We start from the raw sequence: 25,225 nt of genomic DNA, 5'->3' as shown, positions 1-25,225 counted from the left end.
TGCAGGCTCTTATGCCTGTTTCCAGAAAATGCAAAGAGCAAACAGTGAAAGCTGAAAACATCTGAATTAAGGTTTTTAAAATTTAAATCCTTGTTGGTTGTTTTCTGAGTGTAAAGACACAAATGCTTTAGAAGACAATTATTATATCTAATAGTAGTATTTTTGTTGCAAATCTGTGGCAGAATCTTCATACGAATCTTCTTGACATGACCATGGATAATTTAATTTTAAATAACGTGACCTTTATTTCCTGTCCAGTTAAATAAAATAGCATCACTGTTACGGGACTGTGTTGTTCATTACTGACAAGAGCCTGTTATATGAACAGTAAGGAATAGTTAAGGCAATATGTTTGGAAAGTATTTTAGGGAAACACAGATGCAAAACCTGTGTGATTGATTTATCCCCAGGAACCGTTTTAGATGAGTGCACAGAGGCAGCATCAGTGACAAGCAAGTTCAGTGAAATGCAGTGGAGAAAATGCCCCGGAGATCTCTGAGCTGTGTAAACTTTCGCACCAGGATGTCACCTTCTGTGACATTTTCTGTAACATGTTTTTCCATCATTGGACAAATAAGGAGCGGTCTAACACCTGACTGCAATGAAGTCAAGGAGACTAAGAATTTAGAATATTTTCATATCTTTCTCCTTTAATGGTCCGGCTCACATGTAATTTACAAATTCTTTCAAAATAACTTAAGATTGAATTAAAATTTTAATGACACTACATGGCATTTTACAAATAATAGCAAAAAATTCAAGTAATCTACAATAATAGTCCAGTGTTCTGTCCAAGCCTGATGAAGATCATTAGGAATTCAGTTTTTGCTGGTCAAGTAAAGACCTAGTCTACTCTAACATAATGTATAAAAGCATTTTCAACATCTATTGTTGCTGTCGTGATGTTATGTTTAGAAGAAGCAGAAGAAGCAGCTTTTATTTGTCATATGTCACATGTACATGTTACAATGAAATTTGACCTCTGCATTTAACTCATCCCCCTGGGGGGAGCAGTGGGCAGCCACAAACAGTGCCCGAGTGTCAGCGTGTGGTTCATGCTCAAGGACACACCTGCTGACGGAGAGGGTGTCTGAACAATGTTCTGCATCCCAGGCCCATTGACTTGAAAAATGTGTCTATTACCAATTTAATGCAATAACTTCAAAAAAGTCAAATTATTAGGGTTAATGTATATATAGATATTAAAATATAAGATTGTATGTACTATCATAGTGGAAATGATCACATTAGCCTTAGACATGTCAGTGAGGTGAATCAAGCTGCCAATTCTGCAGCTCAAAATTTGGACACAAAGGAAAATCCATCTGTTTGTGTACATACCCTTAATTGTGTCAATAAAAATACTTGAGTTTTAATAGTGTGAGTCCATTGCCGGGCAAGCAACAACCATAAATTTGCCCTATTTCAATGTTATCACAACCTTATTGTGAGAACACAGGCAAATTAATTTATTCAAGCAAAGGATAATATATCAGCAGCTAGCATCATAACACCATTCTACCTACAATCTTACCCGTCAGGCCTGAGGTCTGGTATCGGCCTGTCTAATGAGAGACGATCACTGAGGTAGCCATTATAGCCATAGTACTGGAACATCTTCAGTGCCACTCGCCGGTTGTCTGGGCTGAGCTCCTGACCCCAGTGAGAGAACAGTGACGAGTCAGAGAATGATGTGTCCGCCTGACTGTCCTCTCCCCTCCCTGGAGTCTCTATGAGGCACAGGAAGATAAATAGCATGAATATTTGCTTAGGTCACAGCTTCTCAGTGAGTTAAAGAATAGGTGGAAAAATTATAGTGCTAATACATTCACTGTGATAAATGCGGTTTTCCTTGAGTTGTAATATATGTTCGCAGGTGAAGGGTGTCTTGTTATTTAAAAAAACTGACTGGCCGTCCTTCAACAGCAACACCGGGAGTTCAGATACATGATGAGATGCTCTATCTCAAAAGATTCAATCTTTACTGCCAGGTACAGTAGTAGAGAAGAGAAAGCAAAACATATTTCCCTAAAGGCATAGCTAGAGTAACATACACATGTATGCATATAATTAATCGAGCAGAATCTTTTATTTATATATTTATTTTAAGTAAGTGAAGCTTCATGTGTTTGTGATCTTACACTACATAAGACTGTAAAAGAGCTCTGTGTATCTCTTGGGCTGGAAACTAAGGAATTCAAAATGAGTACAGCCTTGACTCATTTTATAGCTGTGCTGCACTGACGGTGCTGAGAGCAGGGAGACGTTTAACAAACACACACTTAGTGTGACAAACAGCATATTACTTCTTGTGGTCCTTGATAGACTGAGTTAATGTCCAGACTCCATAAAATAACAAGTGGCATCTGTTAAACATTCTGTACTGCTTCCAAGGAGTTTTAATGCACTTCGGAGCCAAACTGAGTCAGGAAGCTTTACCCATAGGCTTCTGCTTTAAATGCCAAAGATACAGCAGATAGAAATGGAGTGAAATCATTTTAAGACATATACAATAAAAATCCACCAATTGCACTTGCATGATTACAGTCGGTACCTCTAGATTTAAGTGTAGCCTTATTTTATTTGCATTATAAATAAAAGCAGCTTTCTCAGGTTTTTCATTTTTTAATTACTCTAGTACCTGTTAGGACATTATACAGGGATTTCATAATATGCCACAGTAAAAGCTGAATATTGCAGAGCTTTAGCGTTATTGAACTGTGATGCTATTTATGATCTGTGAAAACATGTGGGTGTGGGTGAGAGGCTGGTGAGATTTCGGGAAAAAAAGTCACTTTCGTGTACACTGATCAGTGACAATTACTGTAAGAAGTATGATGAGTTGCCTTAGTATAGTTAGTTATGCACCATACTCCTGCAATCAGATGGAAATGATGGTCAAAAATGGACAGAAATTCATAATATGTTACCACACTCAATGTCATGGATAATGAGGGCTTATTGTTAATTAAAATGTCCTAATCAGCAGGAAATGAAATCTAATGAAAACTGTTTCTGGTATCAGCTGTTAATAATTTCATTTAAAGCAAAGGCATCAGTTGCCTGCAGCACAATAATGTTACCAGAATAGAAAAGTTAGACTAAGACTAATTCCCTTATAAAGTTTCAGTATTTCAGTTTGCTGACACACTAAAGTTATAGGGGAGTATTTCACAACCCACCAGATATAATAAGCAGTTTTGGTTTCCTTTTTAGGGTGAAATTAAATGCACACTAGAAAAGGAAGAATGAGTTCCTCTGTTAATGAATGTACTGCTGTTTGTGCAGAAGCTGTTTTACATAAAAGTAGTTTTTGAATAGACATAGACATAGCTAGATATAGTAAGAAATTAATATGATATCAGAAACCTGAAACAACAAAATCATTGTGAGGACAGAAGAAAAAAAAAAAAGGTTTGACCCTCTAGTAAAATTGTATGCAAAAGTCAAGGTTAAATGTGTGTGTGTGTGTGTGTGTGTGTGTGTGTGTGTGTGTGTGTGTGTGTGTGTGTGTGTGTGTGTGTGTGTGTGTGTGTAGATTTGTATGTGTGAGAGTGTGTTTAAGCAGATTGGGAAAGGTTAATATTCATGAACAGACTGTTTTAACATGGGAGTGACAAACCGTGTCAGCCAAGTACGAACTAAGACAACAATATGAAGGCAGGTGTGAAGGGATTACATTGTGAATCAAAACAAAAATGAGCTTACAGTGAATTTATTTGGGAGGTGAACAAAATTGTCTGCTGTTTTTATCCTGTAACATAGTTTCTCACAGATTTGATTATTTGGTTAGAAAACATGTTTATATTTACTTCAGACTGAGTCTGACCTTTACACAGTCTCCAGTCATTTGATGACACCAACTTTTACTACATGTTCTAATCCCAAGCTCTTAAACCCCACTGTACTCTACCTGCTCATCATCAAATAGACAGAGGTGAGATTGAGCATATGCAACTGAAGTGCCAAATATTTCTGCCACGAGTTAGTGAAGACTTTGATATGCTACTGTAAACTGATGGATCACAGTTGCTCATAATGTTCTGTACAGTAATTTTATCAGAAAATGGCAAATGGCATGTAGCTGACACAAGAAAAACACGATGTTGGAAAAGTATTTCAAAATGTTATGTTATGGTCCCAGTACAGAAAGAGGAAGACTGAACTACCTAACTCCAGGACTGGCAGCCAACTCACAAACAGGCCTCTTGTGCTGATGTTCAAATCCCTTGTCTTGAAAAAGCAGCAACACAACAGTACAATCTCATATTTTATAGCATAGAAACAGGGTTTAAAAGCTATATTCTCTCAAACCAAAACAAATAATGCAATCAATGCTAAACTCAAGCAAAAGCTGTTGAAATTCAAATTAAAAGTCACTGTGCTGTGGTCATGTGGTGGTAACCTTGCTGTTTGGAGAATGGTTTCCTCTTGAGTATACATTCATTCAACTAACCTTGTGCTAACTCAAGTAAAGCACAGCCAAACACCTGAGGCAAAACCAGTGTGTATGTATGTGTGTGGAGTGGGGAATATTCCCTAAGCTTCCCAGCAGCACTCAAGGCGTGTGTGGAGTGCAGCACAAAGTGTGCTTCAATTGCGTGCACAGCAAGACAACTGAGTTATAGCTGTCCACAGTCACAGACGAGAGAGTCAGGAGAAAATTATATCATACAACTTATTATGAGTCATTCAGAGTAACTGACATACAAAGAAAAATCCTCGACCAACAAAGTTAAGACACCACTGAATAAAAAAAACAGAACCTCGAGGTCCTCCATGAACTGACTTTCAGAGGCTAGCAGCCACGTGTTAAATTATTAAACTGGATCTCATAAACGATAGTTCACTGTGATGAAACAGTGCTACAATACACAACGATTTTTATCAAATTATATTTATTCATCCCTTCTTGCCTTCCTGGAGAGGAAACTGTTTTGAATTTCAAGCATAAATCATTATCATTTCTGACACCTCAGAGATAACCCTCCTCCCCACAACGTTAACTTACAGGGGTACAGATGTAGACTTTTGATAAAAGTGCTGTAGGTCTGAATTTTTTTACTACAAAATCTAAGCTGTGTTCTGGTAGGAGAGAAGAAAGCATTTGGCCACGGCAGCAGTTTTATTGAAAATCAATATAAGGCTAAAATTTTGGTCAAGAGATCTCCTGGTAAATCTGATACTGGAGGTAGCCTATTGTAGGCCCTCTGGGCAGTGGTCAAGGGTCAGCATGGGCTGACCGGGCTGCAGTTATGCAGCAAGTTGCCATGCACTGTTCAGACATCTGACACCCGTCGATCATAGGCTGTATTAAATTAGGGAGCTTTGTGTGCCCATGACCACTTTTGGTAGGTATGACCACTGCTTACTACCAACACCACACTAGAACCACAGTTTGAACCCCGTTTCTAACTGTTTGGCGCTCACCGAAGTTGCTCAGATCCATTTTACCTGCTTCCAACACATCACCTTCAAAAACCGACTGTTTACCTGCTGCCTAAGGCCTAGTTCATTTTTTTTTACCTGAAATCTGAAAGCTCCTGCCAGGGTGAAGATCATCAGAAACTCCACTTTCAGAACAATAGATAGGATAGAACATAGAAAGGATTTTTGTGTTAATGCAGCTTTTCTCAGGCTGAAAAAGCAAATGATGAAGATCATGTGTTCCAGTGATCAGACAGAGCCCATAACCCAGAAAAAGTAAAGTGCCTCCTACATGTTGGACACATAAAAATCTCTAAATGAATGTTAATGTTCGAATTAGAAAGTGAAATTAAAACCATAATTCTATTAAAATAACCACACAAATTAATTCAAGAATTGATTCGAGCAATTGATCTGCCAGTTTCTGGTCTTAAGGTTAGATTAATGTTTGTCTAGCAGTAGGAATATTTCTTTCAATTGACTTTCATCCAGGAATATGGATTATAAAGGACAGTGAGTTGGAAATGTTTATTGCACATGAAGCGTTCTTATTCTGAACAGTACATGGTTTACAGACAGGTAAACTCTCAATCTGTCACATTTTACACTTCCCTTTTTATGTAGTATTACATAACGTTAGTGGGATTGTTTTTATTTATTTATTTTTTTTACAATTACTGTTAGTTGTTCTTTTATTATTCAAAGGAAGAAAAAAGCTCTTTGGGGAAATATCAGAAAGGTTCCTTTTCCACATGTGTTTATGTGTGATTGACAGTAGCTGGCTGCCAGAGGGCTGGTGTTCACTGTGGGGAACAAACAACAAAGTCAACAATCTTGTGCTGTGGCTACAGGTTGTAGGCAGACGGTGTGTTGTTAATAGTTCCTACCTGGACCAAAGTGATTTGCCCATGTTGTTTAATGTACTGGAACTGAGCAGATAATTAGTTGTTTAGCGTCCATACAGACATTTTTTTCTCTGTGAATGTTTGTGTGGTCGCTTGTTGAACAAGAGTGCAGAGAGACTTCTGTGAGAAAGCTATGTGGGTTGCTGTTGTTCAAAGACCCTTGTGTTGTGTAGCTGGTTTCTGTCTGGCTCTGTGTGACTTTACCACTCATTCTCTGTTAACTTACTGAGGGATCTTTAAATACTGCAGCAATGTAGGAATGTTAGGTAAAACAAAAATAAAGGATATACATAAAATAGATGTTATCTCACCCAGCACACTAAACTGCGATTTAGTATCTCACTACAAATTGAAGCTGACAAGTGAATATTTGTTTAAATCAGATGAGTTTCTCTGTTTGACCTTGACACGACACACATTTAGAACATTAGTTAGCAGTTCTTGGTTTTACTGATTGACTGTGAAGAACATAATGAGAGTGAAGAATGAAGCCAAACATCAAGCTGTGCTGTGGTGCAGTCAAAGTATTTATTGTATCTTCATTCTGACAGTGACTGAGAGGGAGGAGACGTAGACTTCAGTCTGTAAAAAACAGATCTCATCGTCTACATGAAAATGTTAGAGCACAACGTTTCTACAACTTGATATCAAAGGAGCTGTCAGCAAAACAAGTTCAAGTATTTAAAAAAAGACTTTCCTCACTCAAGTAAGTTTTCATAGTGCAGAAAATCGCCTGCATGCTGCCACTGTTACATTTACCCCCCCTCATTTCCTGCAAAGCAGCTCAAGACATCTCAGCTTCTGCTCTCGATCTTTGAGCTCACTTTATTTTTCATTTAAGAGAAAATTCTATTAATTATATTGATTGTGAAATGCTAATAACACTTTAAGCACTTTAACACAATTACATCCTCTAATTGTGTTAAGTGCTGATGTTTTGTTCGAGGACCACGTACTAGGTTTAGTCCTTTGTCGTTGCACTTGACACACTGGCAGCAAAGATCACACTTCAGTGCTGTTTATCTACTATTAGTGAACTCATCTGAACATTGTTTAATTTTAGTTCCATTAGTTAGCTGATTCCATTAGTTGTCATCTCAGTTCCCCAGGAGGCAGAAAGACTTAGATCGTCAGCCTCAACTTGCCCATTGTTTAGACTAAAGACTAGTTACTGGGATCTTCAGTACACATAAATAAAAATTAAATTAGATAACTGCTTTTAATCTATGCAAATTTCAATTACTCTTATTGTTTCCACATTGAAGAAGACAATGACACATTATTAGTGGTAATAGATATTAGTACTTATGAATACAGCTGTGTTCATTCCAAACAACAAAACTGACTTTATGATATTGTGTGTTGTTTGCAGGCCAGGTGTTCTTTAAAGTACAAATACTTAATGACTAAAGCCAAAAGCCTTGAATTCTAATTCCAATTTGTGCCACTAAAAATACAAACAAAGCTAAATAAACAACATTTTTATTTTTGTTTTACTAATGTCGAACATTTCCTGCAATTTTACATTTAGCAGATGTTTTTATCCAAAGCATCAGCAGGGTAAGCGTAAGGAGGTCTTGCCTAAAGAGCCCTAATGGAGGTAGGGCACAGCTGGGATTTGAACCCCAGTGAAGACACGGAAGCCGACGACCTTAACACTATACGATCCAGCTGCTGAAATTCCCAGCTGCATTTACTTGAACAGCAATCAAATTCACTGTAAACCATGGAAACAAATTGACTAAAAACGGCCAAGTAACTCTTACTGTACAACTTTAGTGCTTCAAAGCATCCAATATGCATTACTTTCCATTTAATTCATATTCCCTTTTGTCATGGTGCGGTTATTGTTTCCAGTTACATTACCACTACCTCATGTTTAGTGTGAGTTTTCTCTAAGGAGTTACATGCAAATAACATTTGGAGCTATTTGCAAACATGTTTGTCTGTAACAACTTTACATTAATAAGTGGCGCAAACCTGTCAAGAGAACCTAAAGAACCTGTGAGTGAACTGTATTGAAGTACTTTGCTTTGGGTATCCATAAAATGAGTCAACACTGAGATGTATGGCACTCGGAGCCCTAACAATCTACCTAGACCGCTCAGGTTAAAGTGTGTTGTGAAGTAGATACTTGCGTTGCAGAAAACAGCAACTGTTGCACATAAAAAGTACAGGTACGGTTTGTACTATTTTATAACTTGTCTCTCACTAGAAATCCCTTCTGTACAGACAGTAAATACAGCTAATAACCAATTAGTCTGTTTACTGGGTGGGAGTCCACCAGTGTATAGGTGTTGTCTGAGCCTCTGTGTGTGAGGAGGGGGGATTTCTCTCATTAGGACGCATCAGTAACTGGCATGTCACGCTGACATTTTCCTCTTGAAAGAAGAGAGGGGAGTGTAGCTTTGTCTTTCTCTTTGTTTATTCCCCAGATGAGATATGCAGTGGCAGAATTTAGGAGGAGGGTCATGTTTACTTGCAGCAGCCTTTGTCATCTCTACCCCTTTTGTTCATTTCTCCTCATTAAAGCGCTGAAATCACTCGTGCCCTTCAGGAGGGTACAAAGGATTTCTTTGTGCGTTTTTATCCTTTAGGAGAAGAGTTCTCCTCTAGAAATTCAATGTCATTAACGCCAACAAATTCTGAGCAACTAGGTGCAATATTTTCCTCTGAAGAAGAACAACAGCAGATATAACGCGACAGTGCTGGCATTATTTGATACCCAGCTCTGGACATTTTGCTCCTGTGCCACATTTCTCATTCCCACTGTTCAACTTGAAAAGCTGGATTTGTCATTCCATTAAATTCAGTCATCTGAGATGCCTTTTCTATAACCTCCCATCAGACTGGCTTTCTCAGAACTGAGCTTGTGAAAAAAATGCTTTTTCACTGTATGTTTTCAATTTTTATCATGCAACTTTTATCTGTGCCCCGCGTTTATCATCATTTGTCCTTAACGGGGGTTGTTTTCTTTATAAACTGGTGTCTGGGGTGTAACATTTTCTCAGAAAAGCACTTATCAGTTTTTGATACAAATGGAAAAAATAAATAAAATAAAATAACTGTTCGACCCAGAGCAGGAAAATATACTGATGTGGACTAAGCCATAGAAAAGTACAGGGTGAAGAGCACCATTAATCTATCACACAGAACATCCATCTTCTTTCAGAGCCAGAACCAATTATTCACTGGCAATGACGTTTTAAAGTATATCTCCTGGAATCTTTCAAGCAAAACCTATTTTTCTATCATTTTCCATCAAACCAATTTGCTGCTTATGAGGCTGAATTTTCAGAGCATAGAACAACACAATAGGACTCTAACAGAGTCACACAACCTGAACAGTAAGAAACAGTTCAATCACAGTTCAAATTGATACCAATTAAGCTTTGAAATTGCCCTGAACAATGAATTTCTAAACAGTTGAAAAAAAAGTCACAGACCAGACGAACATCTGGTAAAATACGTTGTTGAGGTCTTAAAATATTTCAGTGACGAGCCATGACTAGTACTAGTACTAGTAGTAGATACGTTGTTGAAATATTTGTCAAGATAAATGAAAAACTCTGTCTTTGTCTTTAAAAAGATTCTCGATAGTGAACAGAAATAGTTTCCTAACCTGAATTATCAGAAAAATTTGAATATACCTATATATTATATCTTCCTAAAAGGTCAGGGCATAAAGAGCAAATTGAAATAGCAATAAATCAAACTTTGTTATATTTTTATTACTTTATCTATGGTATTACAGAAGAGCTAGAAGTATTCAACAGAGAGTCTGCTTAAGTCTCAGAGAGTTTATTTTTCCATTTTATTCCTGTCTACTGTAGCAAAGAAAATAATTCTAGCCAAGCTGTTAAAAACAAAAAAACAAAAAAACATACACTTTTCACCTACAATGGCAACGCTTCATGAAGAGACTTTATTTTTTAATGATCGAGAAAAGATCTTACGTTTTGTGAAGGTTTCTGACATACTGTGTTTAATATTTCACTGACAAGTAGTAACAGAATCGTTAAAACACTGTCGAATTTGTCTTTTTCCCACCCTGTGCATGAAGAAACACAAGTCTCTGCTCTATGATAATGAAGTCTACGTGGATTTGGATGGCAGACAGAGACATCCACTATTTTATTTTATGTTCCGTTTTTGATCATGGCCTCTATTGATGGCTGGTATGAGGCATATACTATATTAATTATTCAGGTGGAGAGCGCCTTGATTTTTCACGCGGGGACTTTTGAGGGAAATAAGGTACAGGTCACTCAACAACCAGAGCTATCATGAGAGTCTGTCTTCAAAAAGCTGCTCCTCATCTCCTGAGGTTTGTGCTGAGGATTTGGCTGTGACTCGCCTGTGATGGAAAAGCTGACACACAGTACATGGTGTACAGAAATGTAACATTCACACTCTTCACACTATGAGTAGGAAGTTAACACGAAAATGTTTCAGCAAACATGTAGCAGTTTGGTACATAATTAGTCCGTTGCAATTATTGAACTGCTCTAATTCAGTGTGTTTACAACATTGCAGTCGACTTTCTTCAGCAACTTGATTTCTGAAATGCCACGTATATGAGAAACCTAATTTCCCCACGTCCATTCCTTCCTGACACATTTATGTAAACCTGTAACCAGGTTCTGAATCTGCCCAACAAAGACTTCAAACAGGGAAAGTACAGCTGTGACAGCAGCATGATGGGATGCTGTATTGTGATGAAAACAACAATGAAATCGAAGGAGTCTTCTACGTATCTAACCAAGTTACTCAGATACATTCATGCTGTAATGTAAAGCTGTGTGCTTCCACTACAGAGCATAAACACACATATGTCATTTGAAACAACATAAGTCATAAATCTTGCATAAAAAAAGCATAGAATCATAATTTTTAGGAGGCCACAGTTAATGAGGCACTGTTTTATATGATTAATAGAGTTGTAAGAAGGCTTTCACAGTAAGGTGATGGCTAAGAAAACATCAGATTACCACCTGGCTGCATGTATACACAGATTTACAGTTGATGCATGTGAATGGATTGTCTGATTTCCTGAGAGGAAGGAAGGTTTCTCTAAATAACCTGGATCCTGGCAAGCAATTAGTGAACTGTGCAGAAGTTTGTGTAACTTTAAGGAATGAGATTCTTAAGCCCATTTAAAAAAGCTGAAAGAAAGACATTTCTGTTACTGAAATGGATGTGAGTATTTGAGCCACTGTTGTGGGTTCAAATCAGCAGAGGTAATAGTGACATTATTTTGGCTAGAAGCACTGACATGAAAGTGAAATGCGAGAAAGTAAGACAAATGCAGGAGAGAGAAACCGGGCTCATGGTGTAGACCAATGTTAGTCAAGCTCGTAAAGTTTGATAACTGACTATCCATTCTATCCAGCATCTACAAGTAAGCCAGAGGCCTGGACAACAATATCAATCATGATTTCTCAGTCTCTGCTCAGAGGAGGAGAAGTGACCAGCAGGTCACCCTGCAGAGCTGCCTGTGGAGGAGGGATGGAGTTGTCACCAAGCCCAGAAGTAACAAAATTCAGGCAAAGACAGAGGTTCAGAATTCTGCTAAATGACTTTCTTATTTGATTACGACTTTAACTGGTCATATCGTTTCCAGTCAATTTGACTGTAATCACACTGTTCAATGGCCATCAGCTGTTATCACGCTCACAGTTATGGTTCAGTAGGACACCTACTACCTACCAGTAGGCCGGTAGGTTTCTTATCATGATAGGGGTGAAGTTGGGGGGATGAGAGATATTAATTTGTTTGTTGTTTCTTTATTTTAACACAAACCATGACATTTTCCTTACAACTGTTTTGAAGGCTAAATGTAACTGAGTTGTAGCTCTGTGTTATGTACAGTATTTTACTAATTATAACGAGCTACTACTATATGACTCCTGGCAGGGAGAGTGGGGATCTACTCTATTCATATGGACTGAAGATGATGGACTGAATAGCTTGTTGACATCCAAACTGTGGGATGAAATACCTGCATAGTCGAGTCCTTGAATGAAACATGAGGTTCTTCGACATTTTTTAACAATCACAAAACCACTAATAAACCAAAACACACCATTTATTTTATCAGAAGGGTTACACTGTTTTATAATCACTAGTACATTAATCTAAAATGAGATACAATTTTAGCAGCTGGACATCGGCTCCATACTTGTTTACGCCTGCATTATGTTTACAGTTGGGTTATTTTACAGCTTATGAAGCTGAATCTCATGTTTTCTTCGTGCTGCTGTCACACTTGGGTTTCAGTTCAGTCAGTGTCCTTATATGTTGTTTGCCCTTGCTGCTACTGAAGAGTCTTTTAATGAGCCCTTTGAGGTTTCTTAAATCTCATCTGTGCCCCCCCCCCCCCTCACTGTGTGTTATTGCTTTCATGTAGAAATAAACATGACATCCTTTAAGAACTGTGTAAATCAAAGAGTGTGGCATGGACGGCAATGCATTTAATGACAATTTATGTTGAATGTTTTAAATATTATTTATATGTTGCATCTATGTAAGAAAGACAATAGACAGGTAATATTTTGTTTGACAAAGACAAAGTAGTTACCACAGTGATTCAGCTGTTTTTAGTCATTTGTATGTACTATGGTCCAAAATTCACCTTGAATACAGTAAAATGAAAAACAATCTGTAAGTCTAAAATGAAAACAAAAAGGGAAAATAAATGTGACACAAGCAAAAATGGCTTTTATTAACACAGGTGTCATTAACCTTGCACATTAAACTCACAGCCCAGATGCAAGCATGGACTGGCATGTTCATTCATGAGGAAGTGGAGAAAAATAGCCTCAGGCACTCTCCATTTGCAAAGGCAGCTGGCTAAATGTGTTGCACCTTTCACATCACCCGTTAAGGGTGAAGAAACAAGCTAAAGGCCAGTAATGAGGCTTATCAAGCCCCTAGTGACAGAAAGTTGCCAGTGATAAAACAAAACACCACAAAGGTTGTGGATCTGCTACAAAAAGAGGCAAACAAAACATTAGTCATTACGCTGTTCAGAGTTTCATAGTCGACGGAGGAGCCAAGTGAAGGCTGAAGTGAAATTTGAAACGTTTGTAAGAAAATGAAAATTATACTGAAGTGACTGTGTATTTTTTGAAAGATTCCTTTATTTTTCAAAAGAGAATAACACAGTTTTTGGATATTTGAGATATCTGAGATCTGGTGTTGCTAGGAAACATGCTGTAACTATCGTGGGGCGCTCCTGAGAGGAACATGTCATGTCTCTGTATATCTTACGAACACTGAGAAACTGTTTTCCCCTTTTCTCATCAAACCCAAATAACTCTGGTTATGTACCTGTTACAGCATCTGGGAGGGCCCTTCCTGATGTTCAGTTCGTACTGCTCTCAGACAGGAGACAATTTAGGACAAACTAAAAATAAATATAGGAATTTTCTTTGCATCTTCAGAGAGAATTTTGGCTGTTTGCTGGTTTAGGTGATGGACGTCACGGGTGAGTGCACCACCAGGAATGAACCCTATCCAACCAACAGTAAATGTTCCTCCCAGGAGGTAACAAGCAGCATTTCAGCCTGTGGAGCCACAGCGATCACTAGGAAGACCAGTGGGTCCATGCACTGAACGTGAGGCTGCTCATTCAGGCACTGTGGCAGAGCAACCTCTTAATGCAGAAATATGAAGGTTTAGTTGCTCTGTGTTTGACTTGTGTAATCAGAGCGTAGCAGATGTGCTCTTACGTTTAACACATCACTTTGAAAAAAGCCTCGTTTCACATCCTGCACTGTCTAAGCTGTGACTCTGCTACAGAGCGTATAGGTTCAGGGAGAAACTATCTAACATTAATTCCAACAACAATACAATTGTCATAATTATCTCCAAAACTCTTTGCTGTGTTGCAAAAATTGAAACAGCCTGGTCCTTATCAGTGCACAGCAGATGCCCCACAAAGGCACATGACAGGGGAGTTTTTGCACAGTGTTGGTTTGAACCTCAGGCCAGGCAGACTGAATGGCTGCTGAGGGCAGCAGCTGCTGAAGGCTGCACCAGGCTGACAGCGCTGCCTGATGGCTGTATTCTCCTGTCATGGTTTGTCAGAAGATCCAAAAGGATTTAGAGTGCCATCTTACCAAAATAGGAGGGCGGAGAGAAGAATAGTTTCAATGTCACCATTAAATCAACACCCAGTGATCGAGTTGTGTTATTTTCACAGATTTGTTATAAAAAATTAAAACTTTTTTTGCTAGGAAATGTGACAAATACACAAGAGGCAAGTTAACCCATGATCACATGTTGTAGGAGGCAGTTTGCTCACCACACACTCAAATTTCTGACTGAAACAACAAGACATGCGTCTTCTTTCAGAGGACTACAGATGGCAGCTGAAAGTCTGGTAAAGAAATCATTCTGGGGCTGTGATGTACCAACTGTTGTTCTCCTCAGCGGATGATTCAACTGGGACATCCCCATGCAAATATAAACCAAACACTCAGTCTTATCTTTTGTGAGAATGTGTAATGACTCCATTTCTGCTCTGTATCACCTCCTTAAAATGAATTGGAACTATTTTTGTGCTCCGATTTGCATTGTAGAGGAATTTGTGAATACTTGATGGTTTGCTCTTACACCAGGACGTGGAACAGACAGGCGATGCTGGTGCACAGCTTTAGGCATCAACTGCTCAATAATACAGCTAATGCTGAAACAGCTGAGTGTTCATAGTATTGTATCAATAAAAGCAATAGGGGAATGAGAAACAATACAAACAGCAACGTGTGTTCCAGTTGTTTTCTTTCCTCTTTCTGCATTTGTCTGTTCACCTCTGTTTATTATAATTTGGTTCGTCCTCGGTTTTGAGTCAGTTTCAGCTCCAATTACATCTATGAACCTTAGCAAACAGGTTAGACATCAGTAAAGGTACAAACTCCTCCTGCTAGTATCACTTACAGACAATGGGCTGTTCTGACAGTCTCTGCCTTCATTTCTATCCAGCCTGATGTAAGGGAAATGCAATTTTTCATTTTCTTTTCTAGGAAGTCATTTAAAATTTGGCTCTGCAGAAAAACAGACCCTCCCACGGCTGCTGATCCTTAAGAAAATCGATGAATTAGAAATATTATGAATAATAAATTTGGATTATTATTAGTGAGACAGTGCAAGAGATATCAAACACGTGTTTAATACGTGTTATATTAAAAACACCTAACTCACCTTCCCTAGAGAAATCCTGTAAATCCTGGCTTTCATTTTTTTTTTTTTAAGATTCCAGGATTTGCACAGGATAAAGAACACAGACAACCCCTGCAATTATTACAAGTCGCAGGAGGACAGCAAGTAACTCTTGTATTGAGTGAACAGAGCTTAGCTGCCATAAGCTGTAGAGATGAAAATTTACATTGGTGATGTGTTCAAGGTTCCTGGGACATTTTTGGTAGCATCCATGCTCACTTGTTTTTTCTCTGTAGGGTCTGTAGCTCGTCAGGGCAAGATAACCACAATAAGTTCCAGTTTCATCTAGATCAGACATGGATTAACGATGAGTGAAGTTTGAGAAAATGGATTTTGATAGAAGATCTCAATTATAGTTAGCTTTGATGAATCTCATTTCGAGGTCGCAGTAATTCACTTCTGTCTTGTCATGCCTCACCCTGTGATCCTTGTCCACCCTCCCCTATCATAACCTCAGTAACACCTGACAAATGAAGCCCATCGTAACACAACTAATGTAGTGAAGTTTAAAAGGTCAGATAATAGTACAATAGATTTTAGTTGGAATGTGAAGAGGTAAGCTTTGTGTTCTGAATGTATACATGAGCTGCACATCATGAATTTCTCATGCAGGACGCACACTGCATGGAAGTCCACAAATTTAAGAAAGTGGGTGATGTAACTGAGAACAGACAGACAGACAATGAATGCACCGCACAGCAGCACAGACATACATACAACATACATCTTTGTATTGTTAATTGTTGGTAGTTTGGTTATTTTGAGACCATTTAACCATTTAATGACAAAACAAATGAATCAATAAAATAAATTAGAAAATCAGCAGAAAAGTCAATAATGAAAATAGTTGTTAGTTGCAGCCCTAACTGTGTGTAATTGCTGGAACATGAAGTGTTCATACTCAATTACCTCTTAAATATGCTAAATTGTAAGTTTGAAAAATCGCTTTTTATTGAGCATAAAACATTGGCTGTAAGCTCCCTCATACAGTTTAATACATGATTACCAAACCGACCAATATTATAATGTGAAAAATAATTAATTTTTAAATTAATTTTCTAATTATTTTACTGTAACATTTTGATTAATTCCAACACAAATTAATTATACTCATTGTGTTTATATATTTGCTTGATTGTGTCAATTATTCGTTCATTCAGCATCTTAGTTTTTAATACATCAACAAGCCCATTTGATTATTAATCCATTCATTATACTGTATCTGTTCTATCACAGAACTGATACTGACCTAAAGTAAATGATGAATGCTGCGACTTACTGTGTAGTTTCAAAGACTGGACAATGTAATTAAAGTCAGAAAAGAGGAGTCTATGAGCAAATACTGGTTTACTGTCATGAATACAGTAGATGAAAACATTTTGTTTATAATGGTGTGGCGTGTCTGAACCAGAGCCCACTTCCTCACTTAGTGCCATTAATTATAAAAAGAGAGTGCAGAGGAGGAATCAGGGGAAAAATATCTGCTGACAAATCTTGAAAGCATGAAACAACTAAACAGCTTCCTGACCTAACAGCTGTTATGCTGACTGAAGAGTCATATTTGTTCAGCATGGAGGTGAAGGTTTTCACATTTGTAAAGCCTTTGCAGCACAGTATGAGATACTAATTATGAGAAAAAACCTTTCAAAGATGTCTTCAAACATCAAGTGTGATTTAGCATTCAAGGAATGTGGCGTTGGTTTTCAGGCACTTATATAATATACAGTGACACTATTTCAACCTCAAGTGGAGACTGAATGTCCAAGGTTACAACCAATTTTGCAAGTTTTATGTTGTAGTAGGTTGCAAAACAGTGTGAAGAGCAGAATGTCTAGGAAAAATGGCCAAATGTTTTCAAACTTCGACCTGCTTTTAAGGGAACGACATATTACCTAAGTAATAATATTGCTTACGGGTACCGTCTTTGTTTCACCCTGCTCAATTTAATATGCCCTCCTGCTATTGCTTATACATAATATAACTGGCTAGTTAGCATAAATCTAATGTAAACACTAACCGCTGATTGATAAAAGCATTAAGTTAGATATATAATAAATGGAACAATACACTAAACATATTGGAATACATTTAGTATAGTGCTAAAGTGAGTTTGGTGCCACTACCAGAATGCTCCAGGATGTGGAGTCGGCTTTTTCCCAATAGTAAAACTGTTGGGATATTGCACTTTTCATCATATGTCAACTAGCATTATCCTAAATTAACATTAGAAACTTTAGTCTTGTCAGTACTAATGTTGCTTTCATCCACATTTACAGCAGTCCAGCACAGTTTAAAAGAATTGTTTCAGCCTCTTTAGGACAACTAGCTTCCAGTCATAGATTACGTATACAGTCTATGTTTCCAACTAACTTACACACGTTAAACTCAAATCCTCTTCATGGATACCTAGACGCTGCTTTTCATTAAACCACCTGGAAAAAACAACTACAATAACTACCTCTGCCAAATGAATTGAGTCCTTTGTCCACTATTAATGACTAAGGATGTGACTGTGTATGAGGCATAGATTGGATTATGGAGTACTGTGGTAGAGGATGACCGCTCTGAGGGAGTTGGACCTGGAAGTTGTACATTACGTCACTTAACAAGCAGAGTCAGGATGGATTAGTAAGCACATGATAACAGCCTACTGAGCTGAGTAGGATGTGTTAAGGCTCTATAATAACCTGAATCTATGGTCCTTACAACTGGTAGCAGTCACTGAATGGCCTGATGAAATACAAAGTGTGTGACTGTCAGGGCGGCATTACATTTACTAAAAAAATATGCTGAATTAAATATTGCAAATTAGATGTATATGAATGAAATTTGCGGTATCAAACAATATTTGATAAGCTGATATATAGTAATGATAACCTGCATCAGCAATGTGTTCCTGTGAGTTTTTATTGGAGACAGTCTGCTACTAGTTCCTGGTCAAACATCAGTCAGTGCAGCTGGAAGTTTAGGGATTCTTTAATCAACGCCAACAATAAAGTGCTTATCAACACATCATTTTGCATCAGTGTATCAAGATAAATGACTTTCACACATTCACAGCTAAAACGGATTTCTATCTCAAAGAGGTTGTTTTCACATTTTTGTAGTGGTGGCAGAAAATCAGTGGGGAAAAACTACATGGAGAGAATTTGCAATTGAGAAGTGATCTATTTAGTAGAAATTGTCAAGAGGCGACCTTTGCATCAACACTCTTGTAAGAGGCTTTTACACATCTAATGTATTTTGTTCATGATGATTTTGCCCTCTGGAGTCAGAATAATTAATTGTTATCATTACCAAACAGTCCCCAGTGAATTAATATCCCTGTATGTCAATAACTTACATTTATGAGAATTACCACCCAGAATATCTCAGTTTTAGATTCCTACACCTCACCCCAGACTCTGTCTCTCTCACACGTCTGCAGCCCTGCCTACGGGCTGCAACCAGCAAGTGCTGACGAATGAATCAGGCTTGTTATAAATCAACAGCAGAATGTTTATAGAGGTCACATTTAATTAGCTTCATATGTATCAATTATTCTCTTCACTCTGTTTCAACAAAAGCAAAGGTCCTGATCATATTTATGCTGCTTAAATTCAGTAACCTGAGAAGTACCATCAGCGTACAGTGATGAATTCACAAAAACCTTTCAGGGGTGAGGCTATTATAAGCACTCATATAGCATACAGATCTGTCGTTCCTGGCTGCTTACTGAATAAGTCATGAAATTCTGCCAACACAGCAAGACAAACTATTCCTTCAAATATTTTAACATAATCTTTTTACAGTAATCAAAAACAAGATTAATTTAAACAGCCCCTATATGATTGCCCTCCAGAGAGCACTGACAACTTCATTTTAGGTGTAAAATACCACACTTTACCTGTCGTTCCTATTTCAGTAACATTTTTATTAGACAAATTGGGGTTGTTGCAATGTCTGTGTTAGAAACAAGTATAACAAATTAACTTGACAACAATCAGTAAATGATCACGTTAAAAGGATCAAAGAGTTATAATAAGTTTAGAATTTATTTTGGGGCTCTACTAAAATAGTTTTGGGTGATTTACTACTGTAAAAACAGCAGCATATCTTTCATCATCTATCAGTTTGTTTTCGCTCGTGTCTCTTCAAAAAGGCTCTGCCCCCTCCCAACCCACTTTGTTCTGATTGGCCAGTTTACAAAATCCCGCTCTTGACCTATTATTAATATCTAAACCTATAATTATCTTCATTATTAGTCAATTAAATGCACGTTTATTTGATCTGAAATCTGAATTTCCAAATAATTTCCATCCGTCGCTTCAGCCCCTGCCTTCTCTCTCCACGCAGCAGCAGCAGCAGCAGCAGCAGCAGCAGTTCTCAGCTGTTCCCGCGTCACTGATCATCACCTGGCAGAACACCTGCCCCTTATTCACCTTAATTAACCACTCAGTTTGTGCCCACCAGTATTCTGTCTGATTGTATCGTGTCACAACAGAAGCAAGACCCAGCTGATTAACTACTAAGGGAAGAGCATGACTCATTATTCATTTTTGGATTTAGCAAATGTCCCCGAACAACACACATGACGTTAGGGTCATCTTACAGTGGAAAACAAACTGCTGAAATAATTATGACCCAGTATAAATAAATGTACCATCAAGCTGCATGCAGAGAAATGTTTATAAAATGTCATGCATTTTCACTATGGCAGGAGTACTTCTACCTGCCAGGGTAATGAGCTCTCAGAGTTGCCAAATGAAGATTTGCTGCAGAAGAAGTTCAACGATAGATTGAAACAGCAACAGTAAACAGGTCTCTGCAGAGGCCCATTTTAAGTGTTCACATATTTCTGCAGCAGCTGAGATGAGTCAGTGATGAGTTTGTACATTATTTATCACATTTTCCAGACATTCATGACACCCATTCAATATTTTACGGTATTGAATAGTGTGTTTTATTAACTCAAATATTGAATTAAATAAGTGTTAGGAAGAATGTCTACATTCAGTAAGAAACTAGTAAGTAAGAACTGAGGACCTAGAAGTATGTATGAGTGTAATTTGTACATCTTCAAGCTGCATACCATTACCTGCAAGCACAAGCACGCTCACAAACACCTGCACACATCCCTGTGTACACGTGCCTTCACCTCTCTCTTCACTCTCCCTCAATCATTCGAACGCTGCACTCATTGTCGCTCCGGAAAATCACATCTGATAAATACCCAAATATAACTGTCCTCTGAGCATCAACAGAAACGCTGATTTACCAAGCTTCTCAATTGACTTGACGGGTGGATTTGCTTGAAGCCATCTTGGGAACTGTCACTATTATTTGCAGCTAAATCAGCACTGTGTTAATGACTGGCTTTTGCAGCCTTCATGGCCATTCAATCAGAGTACACGCTGGCAATGCACATCTTCAGAGGTCAAAGAAAGCCATGTAACAAGCTGCTCTTTAATGAACGCGATCCAAATAAAACATGCCTTTGTTAAAGTGTGTCTGTCACACCGTTCATTTCTACACATATCTGGCAGTGTTTGCTTAGACTGTAGTTTTAATTTTCTTACAAAATAAACCCTGAAATGACAAAATGATTATTATCAGGAATCCACATTCCAAGAATTGACTATTTGACTGAGCTTCTCTGTCAAATCTACATCGTAAGTACGGCAAAGGGACTGCATGGCCAGAAACATTGCAGTGGTCAGATCAGATCCTCCTACTCATCGCAGTAATTTCAGTAAAAATAACCACTGTTCAACATCTATTAGCTCCAGCGCCAATAAGATCCACTTAGTTTCAGTTGTCATTGTTCTTAATATACTGAAAATAATGAAAGCCTTACTACTGAGGCCATAGAGCTCAACACCAGCACACAAATATTAATGCTCACAGGCAAATAGTAACAGATCAGTGTTGATCTGTTAAAAAACTGTTAAAACTCTACTGTATGTGAAGGTTGGATACATCTTTACACTGATAAATATAAAACATTGCTGTAAATAGTTTGAGCAGTAATCTAACAGTGTTTGTCTAGACTGTCGATAATGCAGTAACATGCAGCTGCAAAATTTTTCCTCAGGTTTTTGGTGTTGGTGGCAGAAACTCGAGAGTTCAGCAAACAGCCCTCATGGTGGGCGTGTGTGAACCTGCTCTGTCCAACTAGCCAATAAATTCCCCTTGGCTGACTGTACTGTACTTAATACAGAAAGAGTTCAGCTGCTTTATGTGCTGTTGCCATGTTGCTTTGCCCTGGTAACAGCCCACTTAACTTCACATAGCTACCGTAGTGAAATAGCTCCGTCGCATCCATGAGTGTGAAGTTGACACCGGAGACATCTCTCCTGACTGTCCACAGTAGCTCAGCTGCAGTAAATGTTTCATTCTCGCATGCAGTATTGCTCTGTGGTGGTGGAGAACTCATTTTGGCCTCAAGAGCACTAAAACCAAGTGCACCAGTATGAAGTTGTGTGGCTAGTGCAGCAGGATCCTCCAAGACACAACACTAAACTAAGGAATGCAAAAGCCAAAATGTATAATTTCTGCTCTTGTCTCACAGTGTGATATAGGGAGAAAATGTATTTTTAGAGATGTCAAAAGGGCACTAATGACTCTCTGGCTCTGCCTGAAGCTCACTGACTGTTGACGCCGTCGGCCACTTACAGGCTCGGATTATGGGTCTATGTTTGCGACGGATGCATTCAGAGCAATTATCAGGGAAAATTCATACAATATGGCTCATATTTAAAGTGGCAGGTCATTTTGTTGAAACACTTTTTATTGTTGCAAAATTGCACTGATAGGACTTCAACCGTTTCTGCTGTCAATGACACTGGGCTCTCAAAAAATGACACTTGGGGACTTGTGCCTAGTGATGCTGCAGGCTGGCTGTATTTGAGCTCATCAGTAGTGCAGTAGTTGTGAACACATTTGATATGCAAGATGTTTTTTTCTAAACTAATTACAAAAATGTGTCCTAGTTTCAAAGTGGCATAAAAACACAATGAACTTTCTAGTGTTAGACATTTGGGGAGCGTTGGTGCCACCTGTATACAGTTATGGTAAATAAAGTAAAGTGCTGCAGCCAGTTCCTCAAATGCAACTAACAGCACCTCTGAACCTCGCCAGTTACCATTTGATATCTTGTTTGCACAAAAGACAGCGTGTCCAGAGACAGGCGTTTCCCCCGTTCCCAGTCTTTTCTGTTGGTTTAGCTACATATTTACCAAACTAACACAAGAGAGGTTTCAACTTAAAGAGAATGAGTATACATTTTCCAAAATGTCAAACGATTCCTTTAAACTGCAGAAAATCCATGTGTCGAGATAAAATATTAACATTTCCTGTTCAGTTTTATTTGCATTTATATTACAGCTATATAGTAAGTTCAGTTTATCAGTAATTTTATTTTTTTCTCACAAACTGATGAATGCTTGCTAAAGTGGAAGTTCACTGTGGACGTGTTCCCAGTTTTTTTTTTTAAGCCCAAATCAAGCATGAAATGATCTTTTCTGCCAGAGTGACACAAATAGTTGAAACATATACTTTGGTGGTAAGTCACTGGGGACACCTGAACAAAGCTCCGCCCTGCAGATGCCTGTGGGTGCCAAACTGAAATGGAGACCTGCCTCCAGGAGGAATGTTTACCCAAGCTTAGCACAGAGCCTTATTGCTCAAAGAGCATGAGTAGACTTCTGTCTGCATTTCACTTCTGCAACAGATATGTGCCATTACAAACTGGGACCTGCCCAGAATAGCTCCTTTAAAAGAAACAGAAATTAGCTGTGTGTGATCAAGCATAAAGAAACGGTACAACGGGAGTGGCTGTAATGAATTCCAGTCATTCTTAAAAGTACGACTTCAAGTGAAATTATTAGATGGACAGAATTTGTTCGTCATTAATAAACCGAAGGGGATGTAACAAGTGACCTCAACGTATCATCACACATGTAACCGTTCCAATGCCATGTTTTTCTGCCAGTATTAAACTCTAGATTTTGGTTGTCTATAAGGAGGAACAATTGGAGTTCTCATGGTATTTTCAGGTAGGGTGCAGTACAAGATATGAGGCACATTGCTCTGAAGAATACACACACAGCCATTGTATTATAAAGTAATATTACTAGAGTGTGTTGTATTTTTTATATCTAACACAGCATAATTCTGTCAAAATGTTCTGATATGGTAATATATAACCCTTTTTTAGATGTGTTAACCTCATTGTACTAATCCTCTTCATGGACACACGCAGCTTTTCTTACTGTCCTTTGTCCTCTATAGACATAAAAACAAGTTCCTGCTCTAATCATTTATAGAAACAGCTCAGCAGCACCTTGCGGTGTCTTACACCTTGAAAACGCACCTTGTGAATTCACACTTGAACGCTGGGATATTAACCCACTAAACTTTCTCCTGATGGAGCACAGATGATGTGTTCAAAGTAACGCACAGAGTAGGGTGCTGTCTTCTTCACAGCACCAAGTTGACAGTATGGGTTTTACCTTGTATGTGCTGGTTGACCACGTTCTCCAGCCGATCCAGCCGCTCCATGATCCGGAGAGTGTCGCCTCTCTTGTCCCCCTCTAACTTTCTCTCCGGTAAAGGCATCGGCACTTTGATGTAAATGTTGGCGATGTAATTAGTAACCCATCCGACATAGAGCAGGCAGACGATGTTGGTCATGCCACTCAGGATCACGCATGTGGACACCAAAGTTTTGGTTCTCCTGGTGCAAGCCATGCCGACATCCCTCCATACAGCCTGCAGTCTCCCGTTGTGCCGGAGGAGCGGGCGAGAGTCGCCCGCAAAAGACCTGGAATAATGAAGTTATTTCCAGCTATGCAACATCCGAAGCCCGGAGCTTTTACTTTTCACTTTTTTTGGCGACGGCTAAACACAGGTAATTATGAAATATCTACAGGTGAAGTGTCCCTCTCTTGCTCCATTGCAAACCTCCGTCGGCTCCAGTTGCATTTGAGGCTCAAGGAAAAGGGAGAGACACCGAGCATCCTGCTGCAGCCAATGGGAGACACGGTGAGGACTGACAGCCTGGCTGCCGCCCGCTGCGCACTGATGCACTGACAAAGTGGATCTGACCGGTCTATTTCCATAGACTGTAACGCAAAGTGTTAAAACCCTTTTCTAACCATACGAGGAGACATGTAACAAAAACACTGAACAGTTCATCTTCTGTCTTAGACTAATAATCCGAGTGAGAAGCAGAATCTGAGAGTTGGTGCGTATTTCTGTCCCTAACACGAATAGAAAGCACTTTTGGAGTTATTGCTATGAGATGCTTTCAGACAAGCTACCTGCTGCAATACTGCATTAAACCACGAGATAGAGACAGTGGGACTTGATCAGATGTGAAGGTGTGGTGCATGGGTCATGGTAAAGAACTGGCTCTGGTCCAGCTCACTATGAGACACAGGATGCAGAGAAGAGTCTGCACTGCTCTCATATCCTGCTGTAATTAGAGCCGTGCATGAAAAGATACCAGGCAGACTAATTACAGCAGAGCTGCTCAAAGGGCAAAGAGTACAGACTTAGCATAGCAGACCTGCGGCACTTTCCACCAAACTGTAAATTTCTCTGTTGATCATGAACATGACCTTTACAAATCCCCTCTTATGGGACAGGTTTGCATTGACTTTGCCTCTGTGCACTGTGGGTGCCATTTT

At 38.7% G+C, this 25,225-nt stretch overlaps 1 protein-coding gene across 1 annotated transcript in view; it reads right to left on the bottom strand.

Annotated features, from left to right (window-relative positions):
* galnt18b (UDP-N-acetyl-alpha-D-galactosamine:polypeptide N-acetylgalactosaminyltransferase 18b) overlaps positions 1 to 24,284 on the bottom strand; it is a 64,227-nt gene extending 39,943 nt beyond the window's left edge. Inside the window, exons 1-2 of the mRNA XM_026379156.1 lie at positions 24,047 to 24,284; positions 1,535 to 1,730 (exon numbers count right to left, since the gene is read on the bottom strand). Coding sequence (XP_026234941.1) covers positions 1,535 to 1,730; positions 24,047 to 24,284 — 434 coding nt within the window. The remainder of the gene's footprint in view (positions 1 to 1,534; positions 1,731 to 24,046) is intronic.
* Positions 24,285 to 25,225: the final 941 nt, after the last annotated feature.

Source organism: Anabas testudineus, chromosome 3, assembly GCF_900324465.2.
Source record: "Anabas testudineus chromosome 3, fAnaTes1.2, whole genome shotgun sequence".
In the NCBI taxonomy this organism is placed as follows: domain Eukaryota; kingdom Metazoa; phylum Chordata; class Actinopteri; order Anabantiformes; family Anabantidae; genus Anabas; species Anabas testudineus.
Note: the sequence above shows the minus strand (reverse complement) of the source record. Positions and strands in the feature narration are given on the sequence as shown.